Source organism: Monodon monoceros, unplaced genomic scaffold, assembly GCF_005190385.1.
Source record: "Monodon monoceros isolate NGI ecotype Baffin Bay Population unplaced genomic scaffold, NGI_Narwhal_1 Super_Scaffold_20, whole genome shotgun sequence".
NCBI classification, from domain to species: Eukaryota; Metazoa; Chordata; class Mammalia; order Artiodactyla; family Monodontidae; genus Monodon; species Monodon monoceros.
In genome coordinates, this window is record NW_021703777.1 from 76,286,993 (window position 1) to 76,306,406 (window position 19,414).

The 19,414-nt window shown below is 35.2% G+C and overlaps 1 protein-coding gene across 5 annotated transcripts in view; it reads left to right on the top strand.

The window, feature by feature from the left end:
* ARAP2 (ArfGAP with RhoGAP domain, ankyrin repeat and PH domain 2) overlaps window positions 1-19,414 on the top strand; it is a 194,879-nt gene that overhangs the window by 116,486 nt on the left and 58,979 nt on the right. For all 5 annotated transcript variants that reach the window (XM_029234845.1, XM_029234842.1, XM_029234846.1 and 2 more), the window contains 7 exons: window positions 1,782-1,945; window positions 6,223-6,435; window positions 9,681-9,786; window positions 12,287-12,434; window positions 13,922-13,990; window positions 16,392-16,466; window positions 19,076-19,193. In XM_029234845.1, coding sequence (XP_029090678.1) covers window positions 1,782-1,945; window positions 6,223-6,435; window positions 9,681-9,786; window positions 12,287-12,434; window positions 13,922-13,990; window positions 16,392-16,466; window positions 19,076-19,193 — 893 coding nt within the window. The remainder of the gene's footprint in view (window positions 1-1,781; window positions 1,946-6,222; window positions 6,436-9,680; window positions 9,787-12,286; window positions 12,435-13,921; window positions 13,991-16,391; window positions 16,467-19,075; window positions 19,194-19,414) is intronic.

The following is a 19,414-nucleotide window of genomic DNA, read 5'->3' on the forward strand; positions in this document are numbered from 1 at the left end:
CTTCCTTCCTTCCTTCCTTCCTTCCTTCCTTCCTTCCTTCCTTCCTTCCTTCCTTCCTTCCTTCCTTCCTTCTTTCCTTCCTCCCTCCCTCCCTCCCTCCCTCCCTCTCTCCCCTCCCTCCCTCCCCTCCCTTCCCTCCCTTTCTTCCCTTCCTTCCCTTCCTCTCTCCCTCCCTTCCTTCCTTCCTTCCTTCCTGGAATGGCAAAATTGGAGGGGAAACTACGGGCCAGATCATGAGGGCCTTTTAATCTTGAAAACTCCAGAGCTGCTGTGGAAGGACAGTGATTAGGAAGTGATGTCATTAGCTTCATATTTTAGAAAGATCATTCTGGCAGTCTTGGGGAGCAGGGACTGGAGAGGTGGAGAATTGGGAAATGAATTTTGTTTGGAGGGGTTTTAGTGATTTCAAGGAGCAGTACAAAGACCTGAAAGAAAGTGATGTTCAAATAAAGAGGAGGCAGAGCATATATGTCAGGGAACTGGAATGAACAGAATTTTGTGACTGAATTCGTGTGGTAGTGATGGGGTGGGAGTGGGGATGGACCAATATACAGTTAATGAATCCTAAATTTCTGGTGGGATAAAGTGGAGAAAGTAGTACTGGTTTGGTATGAGGAGGGATAAAGATTTGAGATGCTTGTGGCACCTTAAGGTGAAGATGTCCAAAAATCAACATTAATTAGTATTGTTTTATTATTTACTAATATTACATTTATTATTATTCTCATTTTGCCAGTGATGAAACTGAGAACCAAAGAAGATTGATAACTTGTCCAAAGTCATAAAGGGAGTGCAGAGCTAAAACCTGAGTTTGGGAATTGATTGGATTTCCCACTCTCTTAGCTGCTTTATGCTCTTACTTTTCAATCACATAGAGATCTGATTTGTGAGACAGTTATCGCCTGGAGATAGGGATTTGGGAGTTACCAGCTTATATATGGGGGATGAAACCACTGGCCTGAATGACATGTCCCTGGAGAGTCCTTGGAGTTCATGTGAGTGCACTGAGGTTACAACTTCATTTTCAGAAACAGGAGGTGAGCTTGGGGAAGAAGTTGAGGCACCAGAAAGATAGAAGGAAAAGCCAGGAAGAATTGTGCTACAAAAGCCGAATTGGGTGGCATTTTTTTTCCTTTCTTTTTTTTTAAAGGAATGAAGTCATCAAACAGTTCTAAAATCTTGAAAAATATAGCCCCAAATATCCATGAGAAGTCACAGGTGATGCTTGCTACAAGGGTTTCTGTTCAGTTATTCAGAAACAGAATGAAAGGGGAAATGAAAGGAGGCAAGGAGGCGAGACCACAAGTTCAGGGAACTTCCTGGACTCTATATAGAGAGAGATGTGACTTTACATGCAAAGAGGGATTGAGTGAGTGGAAGCTGGTGGTAGAGGGGTTTTCTTCCTCTTTTTTAAAATATATTTATTTATTATTATTTATTTATCTTTGGCTGTGTCGGGTCTTAGTTGTGGCACGTGGGATCTTTCATTGCGGCGCGTGGGCTCTCTAGTTGTGGTGTGCGGGCTCAGTAGTTGCGGTGCGCAGGCTTAGTTGCTCCGCGGCATGTGGGGTCCTAGTTCCCTGACCAGGGATCAAAGCAGCTTCCCCCACATTGCAAGACAGATTTTTAACCACTGGACCACCAGGGACGTCCCCAGAGGGGTTTTCTTCTGATGGATGAGACAAGATCCCATTTATATGGATCTAAGGATAATCTGTGTAGAAGTTAAGAATTTTTAAAAAGGCAAACTTATAATTTGAAATATTTTTGAAACCTTACAGAACATTATACATCCATGGGCATACCAAGTTGGATTTCACAGTCTGGCATACTGCAATTGCAAAAGCAGCAGGTACAGATGGGAATGCATTACAAGATCAGCAGCTCAGCAAAAATGACGTTCCCATTATCGTGAACAGCTGTATAGCATTTGTTACACAGTATGGTAAGTATCACAAAGTTTTTATTCAACCCACAGAACTCATAGTAGCATATTTACAGTTTTTAAGTGGTACCTCCATTGGACTGAATTAGAGCCCTTTGTAAGTACATCAGTGAAAAAGAAAAGTGTCGTCACTCTTCAGCCTAAATGCCATTCTTTCTCACAATAAAGCTCATTTAAATTATATCATGTGCCTTTACCATTTCCTTCTTCCTTTACATGCATAAAAATTTTAAATGACATAGTAGAAGAATCTATATTATAAAATGTATATTAAAAATTGATTAAGATTGTACTTTTCAGAGGTTATAACTTTACAGTAAATCTAGGGGAACGCAGAGGCCCCTTAGTGTGTTTTTAGAAGTGGTAAACTATGGGACAATGTGTAAAAGAATTTACTTTTTGTTGGCCTGCATACAAAGTGTATGTGTATTTATTCCACTCAACGTGCTACTGGTCACATGTTTATATTAAGAATCATGGTCATTAACTGTGATAGTTTGACTTAATTGTAACAAATATTTTTATGAATAGTTTGCAGGTTAAAACCAACTTGATTTATACCCACATGTGCAGCTTCATTTTAATTTAATATGCTATGGTAGTATTTTAGCTATGCCTAAAATTAACTAAAGTATGCCTTTATTATTCATGTTTATTTTCAAATTATTGTTCATTCTTAAAATTCCTTCTGTTACATATTTCCTTAATACTCTAAAAGGTAGAGTAAATAAATTGCTTAACTATATTTTTAATATAAAAATATGTTTTGTCTTTTAACCTGTCGATAAGTGCCATTGATTTAGATTGTACATGCAAAAAAAGAGTAAAACGTTTATCTGGTATTTTGGAAGCTATTGATATATTAACCTTTCATTGTTCTCCTAATATTAAAAGTATCTTTGGGGTTTTTAATTTGAAAAGAAAATGTTATCATTGAAAGAGCTGTAGTAAAACATTGTGTTATGAGGTTTTTTTTACTTATTTATCGAGTGTCTGTTGTGTGCTAGCTGCTGACTTTGATACTGGAAATTGAACAGTGGGAGTAAAGAGTGAAACACAGAGCCATAAACCATGCCTTCCAGTCTGAGAACTAAATAAGCTGATGTGAAACAAAATGTCAAAAATAACAAAGGCTACGAGGAAAATAATTTTAGGAAATTAAGTTTAGAATATGTGTATATTAATATAGTTTCTCCTAGGGAGAGTGCCATTTTAAGTATTTTAGTTATTTCATATGTAATCCAAGTACAATTATCATTAATATTCAGATTTATTGTGTTTTAATTATATATCTATTGTAAATATGTATGTAACCACATTATGTGGCATTACTCTATGAAGTTCCTTCCCTTGATAGTATGTTTATATTTTTCTTATCAACTGTCATCATCTATTTATTTGAAAATGGGGGAAGAAGAAGGTTATCATCTTCATTTATTAGTAATTCAGTATTAGTGCATTTACATTTTGTAGGTGTAAATGAATTGCACACATATTCTGTTTTAGCAAGAGCGTAACCTCATTGGGAATTTTCAAATCATCTTAATTTCATAATGGCATAAAGTGCTTCATAAGCTGACAAATGATTAAAATAACTTGACTAGCTTCAGCGTATCCAACTTAATGTTCCTCTGGGGAAATCAGAAGTTTCTTTGTGGTGTTTATTTGAATTTAAAATCATTAAGCATTAGATTGTTTTCAACTAAATTTCATACATTATAACTACTTTGTAGCTCTAGCATAAGGTACATTAACTTGCATATTAAAGTAATAAAGCCAATAAAAGTCTTCATGTATTTTTAGCTTTTTTTTTTTTTTTAATGAGCAGAACATGGAGACCCAATATTACCAGCATGTATACAAGGGAAGATTTGATATGAACTTAGAAAATGCCCAGTAATTATAGGATGCAAGTGGTTGGCTCAGAGCCTTTATGGTCATAATTATTTTGAATTTCCTAATCTTTGGGTTAAAATCTAAGGCCAATTTTTTGTGCTCATGGTGTCAAGATCCGAATCTGACCAAGTTCACAGAATAATTCTTAGAGTTTTAATTTTTTTAATGAGTTACAGTAGTTCGTTCTTGGGGGAATATATTTAATTTATGTAAACAAAATTACCTTCAAATTCACATTCAGTTACCTTGTGTACCAGCTATTAGAGATTCACTCAACCAGCAACATAATCTCTCAGAAACTTGGCTGTTTTTTTTTTTTTTTTTTTTTTTGGTAGAATTTGCTTATTATTCTGTTGTGGTCATTTACTAAGTACCTACTGAGTTCTTCTAGGAACTGTGTAGCTGCTGTGTACAGAAAATAAGACATGATCTTTGCCTTCTAGGAGTTTACAGATTGTGGATCAAAGGCAAACAAGTGGGCAATTACATCTCAAGTGTACAAAATTCTATGGCAGAGAGGTTCAGGGGTTGGTACAGGTGTCCATGGTTTAAGGGTGAATTTCAGCCAGTGTAGAGGTGGTCATGGATGGCTTCATGGGTGAGGCATGGAACCTACCACAGGTCTTAAGAGAAAATGGGAACTAGTTAAGAGAAAGAGGGAATAGGAATTCCCGGAAGAGGAAACAGTGTATGCCTAGGTGCAGAGTCATGAAGGAGGTTGTCTGTTCAGGGAACTTGGGGGTAGTTAAGTGTGGCCAGAACTCAGTGTGAGAAGAGTGGACAAATACAAGAGGCAGGAGGGTTAGTTAGGAAAATTCATGTAGGGTCTTATGTATCATAATAAAATCCTCAAACTCGCCCTCAAAGCAGTGGGAGGGCTGTATCCATATTTTTAAGCATGTTGGTAACACTAGCCAACCTGTGTCTCAGACCATGCTGTTGTCATTTTCGAGGCTGACTGGAGGGCTGCACAGGAATAGGACAGGGAGTTGTGATAACATAGTGAGGAACTGGGTGCACAAAATAATAATAGCACAAGGGATGGAAAAAGGGGACACTTCTGAGAGAGAAGTCATGATGAAAAATATATGTGACATTTTTGTTTGGTGTGGTAAGTGAGAAAGAAAAGTTCTGACTTGTAAAGGACTGGGGAGGAAGCAATGCCAAATTCTGAGGTATAGGAACAAGATAAATAAAGAACATGCTGGGATTGGGAGGTGAAGTAGTGAATGGGGCAGGAGAATTAATTTGTTCATATGTATAAGTATAGTGTGTGTTGCATGTATTATTTATATAGTATATATATATTAAAGTGCATATGTGCATTTGAAATTTTAGGAATTAAAACCTGAGTGGAAATGTACATGTAGTAGTTGAAGTGATGAAGATGGATGGGTTCATCCACAGAATTTTGTAGGGGAGCAGAGAAGAGAGTTGAGGATGGATTGCTGGGATTATCAGTAAATACTAGATAGCAGAATAAATAGAAGACTAGAAGAGTAGTCATAGAGGAAGGGGCAAAAAAGATGAGATCATAATATCATGAAAACCTTGAGATTAACAGAATTTTAACAGGGATTCACTGGATTGTCAGACACTGCAGGGATTCTTATCACATAAAAACTGAAAAGCATCTAGAAAATAGATATTCTTGATGAAGATGGTCCTGATACAGTGGGAATTGGGCACAGAAGCAAGATTATGTGGTTGAAGGATTAACAGGGATGTGAGATGAGAGAATATAAATATAGGAAACTCAGATTAGTTTTGGAAGGAAGAGAGACAAGAGACCTGGGGGGGAGGGGCAAAAAAGAATTTAAAAATTTTTTTGTTTGTATATCGTCCTCACTCGTCTTCCTCCAGTTAATCTCTGCTACTCCTCTTATTTTATATGGGAAACTTGATGAATCTGTAACTGTGAAAAGGACATGACCCAGCTCTTCATGTAGAAGAAGGTGAAGGTGGGAACAGACAGAATTAATATACAAATGTGAGTGCAGAGACTTGAGGAAATTTATACCAGAGAGCCTCACTTTTGTCAGTGAAACTGGAGGCAAATTTGTATTCTGGGAGACTAAGCGAAGGGTACTTGTGGTAAAAGAACATTTGAAAAAGATGCTATGAAGGACTAGGGGAAAGGCTGGCCAGAGACTTACTAAAAGCTGAGGATGAAATAGTTGTTCACCAGGTTTACATTTTAAATATGAAAGTTGCAGGGGGAGGGGCTCTTTTTTTCTCATGCATGTTTATATCAGCTCTTGGATAATGATTTTGTCTTGTGCATCGTTCCAACACAAAAATTTGTTCTATTTTTAAGATATCAAAGTGGATTTTGACCTGAGACTTTTTTCATATAACCATTTTCTTTTTTTTTAACAAAGGTTTAGGGTGCAAATATATCTATCAAAAGGATGGTGATCCTTTACATGTAAGTGAACTCCTGGAGAGTTTCAAAAAGGATGCAAGAAGCTTTAAATTGATGGCTGGAAAACATCAGCTCGAAGATGTGACGGGCGTATTGAAGAGTTTTCTCTCTGACATTGACGACGCACTTCTTACTAAGGAGCTCTATCCATATTGGATCTCTGCCTTAGGTAACACATATAATATAGAACAGAATAAAGGCTTTGCCTTCTCATTTGATAATAGATTTTTTAAATCTCCTTTGATAATCTGAATATTTAATTGAAAGGAACAATATACATAATGGTTCGGAACAGAAATTTTGCAATCAATAGTTGTTTATATCTGCCTCAAAAGAAATTTATGGTGATAATTGTTAAACAGTGTTTTATGGTAATACTTAGTTTTCAGTAGATTTCTTAGTGCTTACTTTGCCTTAACTTTGGAAGTGTTATAGTCAAGTCCATGTAGGCTGTTAATTTTCTCATTAAGATTAAAATGAAAGTTTTAATATAAGATTGGTTTTACACGGTTTTGCCATATGGCTGTTTGGCTTTCCTTTTTCATTTATTCTACCTCTTTAGAGTTACATAACAATTTTTTTTTTTTACTCTTTATTTTTTCTAGATTCTGTCTAATGAAGCAAAAAGGCTTTGCTGCACTGTAAGAGAACTTACTTAAGAAATGACCCTAGAAAAGTTAATGGGTCAGATTGATTTTAGTAAAACCTATATTTACATCAATTAATTCAAAATAACTCTTTTTATAGAAAGATTATGATAAATATTTTTAAATATAAACATTGCCTTTAATCCCAGATTTCTAATAGAGCTATTTTCATTTTTCACATTATTTTATAATCTTTGTCCCCATGCCTATGATTTACATATAATCTTTATTTTATTAATAAACCAAAAATATTTCCCATATATCTACAATGCTTTCAAAATGACAATTTTGAATCTTCATTTTTTCCACAGTTTTTAAAATGTATCATTGAATTATACCATAAGTTACTAATATATTTCTCTCTTGTACATTTAATCTGTTTCGAGAAATTTTTTTATAAAATGACCTTTGAGTTTAACTATATGATGTCCCTCTGTTGAGAAATAGTTTTTTTCATTGAAAGCATTTGTTTAATCTAAAACATAACTATGACATTTGAAGGGATTAATTTTGAAATGTCATAAAACATCCACAGTTTGAAAAATTATTCCAAGAATGTCCCTTATTTGTGTCAGCAAGAAGAGAGTAGTATTGCTATTAAAATAAAGCTTTTCACAATTTAACTGCCTAACTCAGAAGTCTTATAGTTACTTCCTGATACTTCTAAAATCAATAGTTTCAACTCTAATCACAAGAAAAGTTGATTGTATAATTTTCTGGAATATAAAATATGGAATTAGATGATATATCTTTTAAGCCCAATTACCCTGCCATCCTCATTTTTTGTTTTAAGATTTTATTGTAATTTATAACCATGAAGTTATTTATAGTATCTCTATTTTATAAAGAATTACAATTTGTCTTCATTGTAAAATCATTTATCAAAAATCTGTGACAAATATGCTTTTGCTGAAGTTGTCAAATTTCATGATAGAGGTGTCTTCATTGTTGTCAATCTACCAGCAGGAGGTAGTTGGGAAGTATTAGCATGTGTCAGAGAGGAGTGTGTTCACCTTTCATTTGGATGTGAATCCTTGAACATTTACTTGGAGTCTTCTACTATTGGGTCAAATAGTGTTAAAAGTTCTTTGCTTTTAGATCCAATGTAGCTCACCCTGACCTGTCAGAAAAGTGCCCTTTGTTGGATATGACAAGAATAAACTAGAACTCTCTGGGTGAACTCACAGGAGAGCTCTCTTGGGTCCTGTGAGCCCAAGGCGAAGAATGCCCTACAGTGGCATAGCACCTATTTATATGATACATGACCTCTTCTTCTAAGAACGCTATTAAACTGTCTGAAGTCTGTGGCTAGTTGAATAGATCGTTGTGTTTCCTATATGACCTAAAATCTATCTTCAGTTTTCCTTTCCAATTAATTAAGCTTTATTTTGAAAATATCATCTATTTTATTCTTATAAGATTTGTGGAAATATGCTGTAATAGCATGACTTGTTATAAGCGTAGTAGTATTAATTGCATTTTGTTGAATAAATACAATTACCTCTATAGTTAGAAACTGGATGACACAAGGGAAAATGTTTGGATTATACCAGGGGTGACAGAAAGTTCTTAATTCACTTCTAGTATCATCTTTGAATGTCATTTGGGTGTCATCCCCTCTTGCTTTTAGAGAGTCATCTACCAGCACAGTTAAGTCAATATGACCATGTTTACTTTTATAGATCTCATGTGCAAGCAAAGTCAGTACAAAAGAGCTATCAGTTGCAGTTTTGAATAGGAGCATACTTCAGAAATGTGTCACAGAGTCTCTTACCTCCCCAGGGATCGGAATGCCCTTTACAAGTGACTGTGTACTTTCAAAGAATCATAAAGTGCTGCTGGCTTTCTGTTAATAGAATGTGTAGGGCTAAGCAGAAAATGAAAAAGTCTTGTTTCCAAAGGTAGTTGGGAATTGAGAGGGGATATATAAGTGCAATCCCCCTGAGTTACAGAGTCAGCACAAGTTATTTATTTGAAGAGAGGTCTCCTATTTCCCCTGTGAGGGAGTAGGTTAGAACAGACCACCACTGCACATCTTCTAGACTCCAGAACTTTGGAGGTTCCTGTGTAGTTGCTCTAAGTATTTGACTTCTTGGGGTTAGGAGGGTGGAGGAGAGTAATTCCTTCTCATCCTTCTCTCCATGACTAAGGCAGAGGGTCCATCCTCCTCTCAGTCTATATCATCGTTTCCAGGGCCTACACATGACTTCTTCCACTGTCCCCTTACCTTGTCCAAAGAGTTGAAGGTTCCAGGGCTGGTGAAAGCTCCCTTACATGGATCTGTGGGGTAAGGTACAGTTCATAGTTCTGGGATGGTTCATAGTTTGGGGAAGATTTTTATGATTCCACAAGGGAAAAAAGTCAGAAATGTCATTTTCAAATAACAAATAGTGAAATCTTTCCATAGCTACAGTTAAAATACTTTTGGCTTATCTTTTCAATTTGTATTCTAATTTGTTATTAATTGAAAAGATTCCTCTTAGTTGACATTCAGTAGTTTGTAAAGTTGAAGATAAAATACAACCCTGGGTTTTGAAAGTGCTTCATTTTTAATTACAAAGTATAAGAACTATGACGTATAGCCCTGGAATGTTTTTGTAAATACTTTTCCAGAATTATAGAAGTTTGAATGTTTTCCTATTGAAACTTGATTGTGTCAGTGAAATAACAATTGCGAATATTGTTTTAAAATATTGATAAAAGGCAAATTGGTAATACAGACGATTAGTTAGGCCTCAAGTTTTACGTGTGTGTGTTTAACCTCTAGATACCCAAGATGACAAGGAAAGAATTAAAAAATATGGAGCATTTATACGTACTCTTCCTGGGGTCAACAGAGCAACATTGGCAGCTATAATTGAACACCTTTATAGGTGGGTGGATTCATGATCTTTTCTAGACATTTCAAACGTGGCACTCAATAAGACATTATTTCTTAAGTTTAAAGTACTGTGGTTAACCTTCTATTTGTGACCATGAATCTTTCGCCATATCTTAAGAATAGTTTCAAAATGGAATTCCCATGAACTATCACTTTAGTGTCTCTTAGTGGAATTAAGACACGTTTCAAATAAATAGCACTGGAGAATTTCTTAAATGGATTAGAAGTAATCATGCACAGCAAATCAGATACATCCAGTACATAAGCAAGAATTTTAAAACAAATTTTAAGAGGGATGTCAGAGAAGGAAGTACAGGGACCAGAATTCTATAGCAGGAATCTGTGAGTACAGTATTTTCTCGTGGTGGACTCTTAATAAACCTTTTGGTGTCAGACAGTTGATTAGATGAGGGAAATTTTAAAAATCAAAAACATTTTCTATGTTGGGGCATGTAGTCCCCTGCATTTGGGAGGATAAGAGGAATAAAATGGTAGCTTGAGAAATGACATCTGAAGGATGACGATGTTTGGGAATAACATTTTAAGACAACAAACTTAAGGTTTGTTTGTTTGTTTTGCTATGAGCAAGTTTTGTCGTTACAAAAACTTAAATCAGTGTAAATATTGCTTAAGGAACATATTGTTTGCAGCGTCCTTCGTGGATGCAATATTCCCTTGAATAAATTTCTGTGAACCTGAATTCTACTAAAAGTGCCTTATTTGGAGTTTAGATTCCTAAATCCTCCACAATTGGTCTTTTCTCTTTATCTTTCTTTTCCAGCCACCACTTCTGATACTTGTAAACTCCATTCCTACTGTAAATCTGATTTTCTTATTGCATCATATAAATGTAGTCTATATATTTATAGTCCTATCTCTATGCCTATGAGACATTGGGACAGATAATTTTTTCTTCAGAAGTTATAATATGTCACCAGGCTGCTACAGTTATCATATTAACATTTTAAACATTGTTACACATAATTCTTAAACTTTATACTTGAATTTCAGATGAGTTCCTTCCAATCCTTTTCTTCAGTTGACATATATTTTAGCTCCTACTATGTATAGTACAATGTCCATTAAGGTTCCATGTAACAAAAATAGTTGATAATAATACATGAATGACAAAAATAGTCTTAAGTCTGCAGTTTCTAAATAGCACCAAGGAGCCCTGGGACATCACAGTGGGAATTCACAGGGATGCTGCAGGGCATTTTATATTTTTTTAGGAAAACACAGCGCCCTCAGGACAGATTTTAATATGAAGAATTTTAGCATAAGAAATGGAATTATAGAGGAGGGATTAAGTGGTTCATTGTGTGTTGAGGTCCGAGTGATGTTTTAGATTTAAATAGATAAACGAACTGGGCATGAAAGAAAAATAAGCACGAGACATGATTGAAGGATATTTTCTAGGAAATAGGTGTATCAGGAGATGAGATGGTTTGTAGCTAGCTGGTAGGAGGCTGCGAAAGACACTGTTGGTCATGCAGAAACATTTGGATTTCATTCCTTTAAGTGATAAGAAGTGGCTGATCCAATCTGTTTTAGGATAATAACCCATGTCCTGCGGTTGATTGGGAAGAGGTTAGAGGAGAGGCAGAGAAACTATTTAAGAAACCATTTCCTTGGGCTTCTGATGAGAAGGGCTGAGTGGGAAGAGAGTGAGCTGGCTGAATATGGGACACTTGGGGATGCTAGTGTGGGAGCAGTGAAATAAAAGAAGAAAAGGAAAATACATAGTGTACATGCTTTATGCCAGAAATTAAGGCAGCTATAGAAACTGGAGAGGTGAGAAGTGCTGGAGGAGAAGAAGGTTATTGCAGAAGGAGGTCTCAGGAGAGATGGGAATGTTTGATAGTGTTGTCAAAAGTTTGAGAGGTCAGTTTGAATAAGGTCAGGTTGACTTAGCATTCACTTCCATCCCTGCCCTAGATAACAGACCATTTCCTCCATGACTATTTCCTCCATGACCCGATATGTACTTTCTGGGAAATTCAGTCTAGCCCTAAACCTTGAATTTGGAACTCTCTCCTATATGCCTCCTGATTTGCCATTCTTGCCTTATTTCCTGCTTACCTACTGCCCCTTTCTCCTCTTTTATTATGCTCCTACCCCACAAGTCATTTGACACTGTTCTGCAAGCACACCTTTATGCCTTAACTGCAGGTTGTCCCATTAGTGGAATTGTCTGGATATGGTGGGTGAGGAGTCCCTCTTCTAAAGCAATGATCAAGTACTGCTTTGTAACTTGTAGTAATAGCTTTAACAGTAGTCTTTTCTTATGTTCTTAATTACACTGAGCTACTTGGAAGAAAGAACTGTGTATTTTTCTTTAAATCACCACTGTACCTTTTACATCAGAGACTTTCAATATATGTGTATTAAAAAAAAGAGAGAGAAAAAAATAAATGAGTATGAAGACTTATAAGTTCTATGAAATTTTCAAATAGAAATACATTGTAATAAGCTCTGCTTTTCTCTCACAGGGTTCAGAAATGCTCAGAAATCAATCACATGAACGCCCACAATTTGGCCTTGGTTTTTTCCTCCTGTTTGTTTCAGACTAAGGGACAAACTAGTGAAGAAGTGAATGTAATTGAGGACTTAATTAATAATTATGTTGAAATATTTGAGGTAAATATTTTATATCCTACCATTGTAAAAATAGTTTTGATGTTACTGTTTGCAAACAAAAATGTGTATTTTGGGATGCTTTTATTCAGGTCTTTATGAATATTTAAAGAAAATAATGGATAGTTATATGATCCTTAATTTTTTAGATATAACTAGCTTTTTAAGCTATAGCCATTCATTTAAATCTGGCTGCTTCTAAAGCTTTTTTACCATCTGGTGTCTTGGACAGAATATTTCTATTTATAGTGTTTCTATGGTTTTTTCCTCAGTATATGTATGCATTAAGTATGTCTACTTAGAGGTATGAAATTTGTGAATTTCACAAATTCGGTAATATACATCAGGCTGATAAGTTTTGCAGTTGAAAGCATTTTAGTGTTTTCTTTTAATTGCGCATGAACTGGAAAATAAGAAGATTCTGAATTAACAGTCTGTGGTTTTTATTAAGTCATCTCTGTTCTAATTATTTGACTTTTCAATTTGCTATATTATGAAGTTCAGATTTTCATGTTTTATCAGAAAACTGTTAGAATAGGGATGATTTCTTAATTCAAAGGAGTAAAAATAGACTAAATAAACCTAGGATTTGAATATGGGGGGAATATAAAGGATCTGGGTCAAAGGTCCAGCTCCATTGCTTAACTGCTTCTGCCATCTCAGGGCTGACATTTAGCCTTTTGGGGCATTCTATTAAACAGTCTTGTACAAGACCCCTTGTTTTCCAGGGCTATGTATATACCGATGAAATCAAATAGCTTAATGTAATAGGTCACCTTTTGTAGAGTTCGTACATTCTTACAATAACTGATAAAAAGATTACTTAGCAAAGGGAAAGAAACTATATTTTAATAAAATAAAATAACACAGTTTGTATCTTAATTTATATAGGAATGGACCAGAATTGTTGGATCCTCTTTGCTCTTTGATCTCCTTTTTACTTCTTCCTATACGTGTCTACTATTTTTGATCAATAGCAACTTCTTTGCAATAGTTCTGATGCTGAGAAATGAAAGACGTAGAAAAAAAAAATGTGTGGCTTTGCATGCTCTGTTTATTTTCTATTTTTGTACTGTTAAATAAAAATGTTTACATAGTTTTGTTAAATCCAACTTTAACCAAATGGCGAAAATTTCATAAGCACTTAATCAACATTTCTGTTTGAGAAATGAGTCTTGTCTGTCAACCTACATAAACTCTATCAAACACATCATCAGCCCCTTTGCTAATTAAATTGCCTCAGCAAAGGGGATTCCATTGATGGAATCTGCAGCCTGAAATGATATCATCATAAGATGTTCTGAACTTTATGAGGCTGTATCTAGTTGGCTTTATTTCTGCCCTAGCTTTGTGGGCCCACGCTGCTAAAGATGGCCATTCTCATTTATTTTTAATGTGTTGTTCTTTAAATTCCTGAAGAAAGTTATGTGAGGATAAGTACCATCACTCCTTGTATTTTATTAGAATGTCCCAAATTATATTTTAAACAGGTTAAAGAAGACCAAGTCAAACAAATGGACATAGAAAATAGCTTTATTACCAAGTGGAAAGACACTCAAGTGAGTAGTAATAGTTAGATCTCTGATAAACAAAAAAATTTTTTTAAACAACAAAAAACAAAAAAATTTTCATTGTAAGTAAACATTTGTTGTGTTTATTTTCAAATTCCTATTTGAAGTGAAGTAAAAGTAATGGGGAAAAAGAATCTAGATAAAATAGTCGTGAAATTCTGTAGCATTGCATATATGCAAAATGCCAGAGTATGCTAATATAAATTTTTTAAAACATAGATGGAAAAATCAGTTTTAATCTTATCAAAATGTCCTTTTTAAAATCAGTTTTCATTTATAAAAGCACTATTGAAAATATTAGTGGATTTCAAAAGAAGCATTTAAAGTCAAAAGAAATACTAGAATAAATTGAAAATTCAGACTCCCTAATGATTCTTTCCATTATCCTTTTGAAATAAGTTATTTCTTATATGCTTTTGCTTTGCATGCTCTTGGATGATTGCACTAGTGGGAATGTTTCTATTGTGCTCTTTGTAACATACGTTATTTATGTCTTAAGTTGACTTTTCTAGATCTTTTCTTGCTTTCCTTGGTTGCATCATACCAGATTTGTGTGTTCAGGTTGCACTATACTTTTCCAGAGTACCTTTCCTTGTTTGATGAATATTCACTGGACTTTCTTGAAGTTGGTCTTCTAATAACTAGGAATTGTAGTGGATTCAGGGTACCAATGCAAATAATAGAAGTGGGTCAAATATCAATAAATTCTCCATATAGATACACTCATAGGATGATGCCAATGCTTCCTTCTTAGTCAAACCCTAAGTTCACCTCATTCCTGAAATACACACAACTAATTAGAGAAGTTGTCCGAGTTATCATTCCGTATGAGGGATGTGAGGAAAGGCTTTCATCCTAGTGCCTAGCTCCCCGAGTACTATAACATTAATTCTCTAAGACAGTATGTCCTCCATTTTGACCCAAAGTAATTAATGCAGCCTCCAAACAAGTTAGCAGTAACACTAAAAAATGTGGCTCCTTATCAGTTAGTTCTCTTGGATTCTTGCTTTTCAGGGAGAGTTTCAGTTATGAAATAAAGGATTGTGTGAGCCCATGGGATAATCTTTGGCAGCACTATCTATATTGTTATTGGATAAAGTATGAGTCCCATTCTGCAAGTGTATCATTTATATTCATACTAAAATAAAGAAATGAGCCTTGAATGCTTTCTGATTAAGTAGAAGTCAGTAAAACAAGAAAAGAATTGTCTACAAAATAGAGTAATTGGGAAAGAAAAGTAGAACAGTTTGGAAAAAATCTGTTGTTTTGCTGGAGTTTTTCTCTAGTCCATTCAAAACTCCTCTGAAGTAGTTTCCTGACAGTCTCTAAGTCTTATCCCTGTTTGAATTTCTTAGCTATTCTTGTTTTTGGCTGCATGCTATGAGTTCTTTGTATTTGGTTTTTTAATTTTTAAAATGTGTCCTTCCTGGAGAGTTGTTTATGCAAACACGGGGAAAAGTAAAAATGTCAACTGTATCTTTTCTTCCCTAGAATTTTTATGTAGCACCAAAAGTGAGGAAGAAAAATTGGAAATAAGCTTTTCTAAGCCTGTAGTGTCAGAATAACTAAGAGCAGTTCTTCAAAGTACATTTTTAATGTTTTTTCCACTAAATTTACTCATCAGGTTGATTCTGAGGCAGATTTAACTGTGGAAAGATCATTCCTCCATTATGACCTTTTTTTAAAAATGAGTGATGGATATTATTTCCAAGTGTTTATATAACTTAAGGGAATTTCTGAAAAAAGCGACTCAAAATATTTTTTACAGATTCTTTTCATGCTTTGTTAATCTTCTCCACATGTGCTGTCAGTCTACATAGTGATATCTTATGCTTTTTATTTTCTGGCTTGTGTATTCTTCACTTAGTGTGTCTTCTTGGTTATAACAGTGACCCAAATAACCTAGCACTTGATACTTGGCTAAAGGTAATTAAAATAAAAACTTTATTATCTCCTTATTCTATCACTTCACTTTTAATTTTATTTGCTAAATATACTTTTTCTATTTGTAATTTTAACACAGCTCTGACCTAATTTATCTTCAAATTTCAATTTTTGGACTTATCATCTCTTTATGTCCACTGTAGCCAGATTCATTATCTCAATAAGAATGTTAAGGGTATGTGAGGTCACTAAACTTTTGAGTAAGAGAGAAAAAACTGCATTGCGATTGAGTTTGCTAACTATGTCATTTGTGTAGATTGCTTGTCCTTAATCAACCACATCCAGAAAATGGGTATCATTGTGCAACTTAACAGGGGGAATGATCTCATTTCATTATTATAAAATCATTAGAAATATGACTAGGGTTTTCTAACCATCTTAAGTGTCATGTGTGTGTTCTTGCAAGATACTTACATTTGCTGTCTTCACATCTGTCCTTTTCTAGGTTTCCCAGGCTGGAGATTTGTTAATTGAAGTATATGTAGAAAGGAAGGAACCTGACTGCAGTATTATAATTCGGGTGAGCCCTAAAGATGGATGTAAAGAGTACTGTTGGAAGTCATAAGTGTTAGCATTAGTTTGCATATCTTGAATTTTCTATTGTCTCTTCTGTCTTATTTTACATGTCCAATTCAAGTCATGACAAGTTTGACTCTTCATGCCAATATCCTCTGGGAATTCCATGTTTTAATGATTTGGAAAGAGACCATCCTGTGTTCTTTAGGTTATGGTTAGGACGTACTGTAGGTTCTGTAAAACTACCTGAGCTCAATCACCTGCTCCTCTCCTTTCTTCCTTGTCAACATTAGGCAACTTATATACTCCATCTGAGTCTCAATCTTCTGATCTGTAAAATGAGGGAAAATTACAGTATTTACATCATAGCACTCATATGAGGACTCAATAAGATCCTGCCTATGAAACACTTAGCAAATTGCTTGGTACATAAGTGTTTAATAAATAACTACTACTAGTAGTACTATTATTATTAATCCCCCACCCTTGTATCCTAGACTTTAGCTTCCAGTCTTTCAATGTACTTGAATATTCAATAACTCTCTTCTTCCTTGAGACCATTAGTTAGCCATTTGTTCTGAATTAAAAAGATCCTCCTCGTGTTACCATATTCTGTACTTAGTCTGCCTTAGCGAGAGCGAGACTACTTTCTCTGTAGGCAGAATAGACGTGATGCCATCTAACAATAGAAATTCAGCTTTAGCTTTTGATCACTTTTAAAGTCCAAGATTAAACAGGGTCTTAACATTAGATATTTCTGGACTTCACTTAGGGCAAAGATATTGTAATTATTATTTTATATTTTTTAATGATTACACATAATGACTCTTTGGCACTGATTACTCGCCTAGTTGTGCAGTTGAACTACTATGAGCTGCCTTGCCCCTCCTTGTCCCCATCTATTTGTTATGCTGAACATGTGATGTTCATCACAGGGGACATGAGGAAACAGTAGAGATTAATCAGCCCAAGTCCATCACTAATGCTGGAAGAGGTAGTCAAAGCACATGACTTAACTCCACTTACACATAAACTCTCTAGTAGCTCGTTTTAATCTTATCTGACTAATAAAGCCATAACAGAAGTTATTACAGTTGAGCAAAGTGCTTATTTTGAGTATATTCACATAAAGGACTATCCAGTTTCACCTACAACAACTCTAAATTCTCTTGAAAAACATAACAAAAACTACACAAAAATAATCATTAACATGCGTTTAATGCTTAAAACTTTGCACAACTCTTACATTTATTTCAGCTGATCATTACCTCAACCCAAGGAGGTAGTTGAAGCAGGTGATGGCTCACATTTGTATGAGTAGAAACTGGGCATTAATAGCATTCAGGCCCGGATGCAAACCTTAATCATCATATTCCAAACCTGATGATCATTATGATGTGTATATTGCTTAGAGTAATGATTTCCAAAATGTGCTTCGTGGAGTTCTAGGCGTTCTTAAGAGGGGCCTCGGGTGTCACCTGGGACAAGGAAATGAGTCCCAGTCTTACATTCCTAAGTCAACCTGAGGAACTCCCTGCTGACTATTTCACTAGTTTGGTTTCTCAGTTTCGTTATTTATTTTAAGAAAGGGCTACACTTCTTCAATAAGTGTAAAGCCATTCCGATGAATGGTGTCACTGAAGTGACTCATCTACTGATGTTTCAGCTGCTTAAAGTGCTCTACTTTTCCCATGCTAATGTATTTTTTCTTTTAAGGCTGTATTACATTAGGCTTTTCTAAATAGCAAATAATGGACTTCACTGTATCATTAATATAATCCAAAGATATAGGTACATAGTTTTACTGAAAACGTGTATAATTAAGTTGCAGCTGCAATATTCTAAAGCTTAAATCATCTTCTATTTGTTTAACATTATAACTAAATTCTAATTGGAGAAAGCCAACTTGCTTTTGGCCAACATACCTGTAAGACTGACTGGCAAAACCAAAACCAGGAAGAAACAAATCAAAAATCCCCAAAGTCCCTGAAGAAGGTGGCGTGCTTATGCAATGGCCTGAGGCGTTGGGACTCTTGTAGAGCTGACCCCCAGGCTGACACTGCAGACTCTGCCCTGTGCCCTGAAAGCCTGGCTCGAGCATACTTCGGTGTCCCACCATCTGTCACTTGGCATGGTGGGGCACACCACAGACCACTAAAACCCTGGGGCTTTTTGGCATGGCAGACAGCAGTCAACTGTGTATAATTTAGGGCCCAAGCGGAATAAACCAAACTCCTTGGAACTCCTAATTATAGAACTGAGTGAAAAGTTTTACCCCTAGAAGACCATTGGATCCAATGTCTGTGGAAGGTCTTAGTATGAGTAGGTATATTCTTCCCTTTTTGAGTGATGTAATTGTTCACTAAGTGAGAAAAAAACATTCTCTCTGATTATGCCTATATGGTGATTTTTTTTTACACATGCATTAAAATGTATTACATTATATGGAGAAGATCTGAATAGGCTTTCCCCATGTGCTTAGAGAAGCTAGGTAAACATACTAAGAGGAAATTTGGAGTATCATTAGGTGGTAGATGGGGGAGTATTACTGCCCTAGCAAAGGCCACTTCTGTGTCTGACATATATTCTGAAGAAATTTTGCTTCTCTTGTAGATATCTCCCGTGATGGAAGCAGAAGAATTAACTAATGACATATTAGCAATAAAAAATATAATTCCTACAAAAGATGATATCTGGGCCACATTTGAAGTCATAGAAAATGAAGAGCTTGGTAAGTGGTTCTCATGCTAGGGATTCTTAAATTGCTTAAAGTATGAAGAAATACTATTTTTGTGACAAGTCATTACTAACATTTTATGTTTTTCTAAAGCTTAACATCTCGTTATGACTTCCCTTCTACCTCAGTGCATGTGTTGATATATGTTAGTGCCACTTGAGGTTGCCCTCCTATGATTTTACTCATCAAAGTAATTATTTTATTGACCATAAACA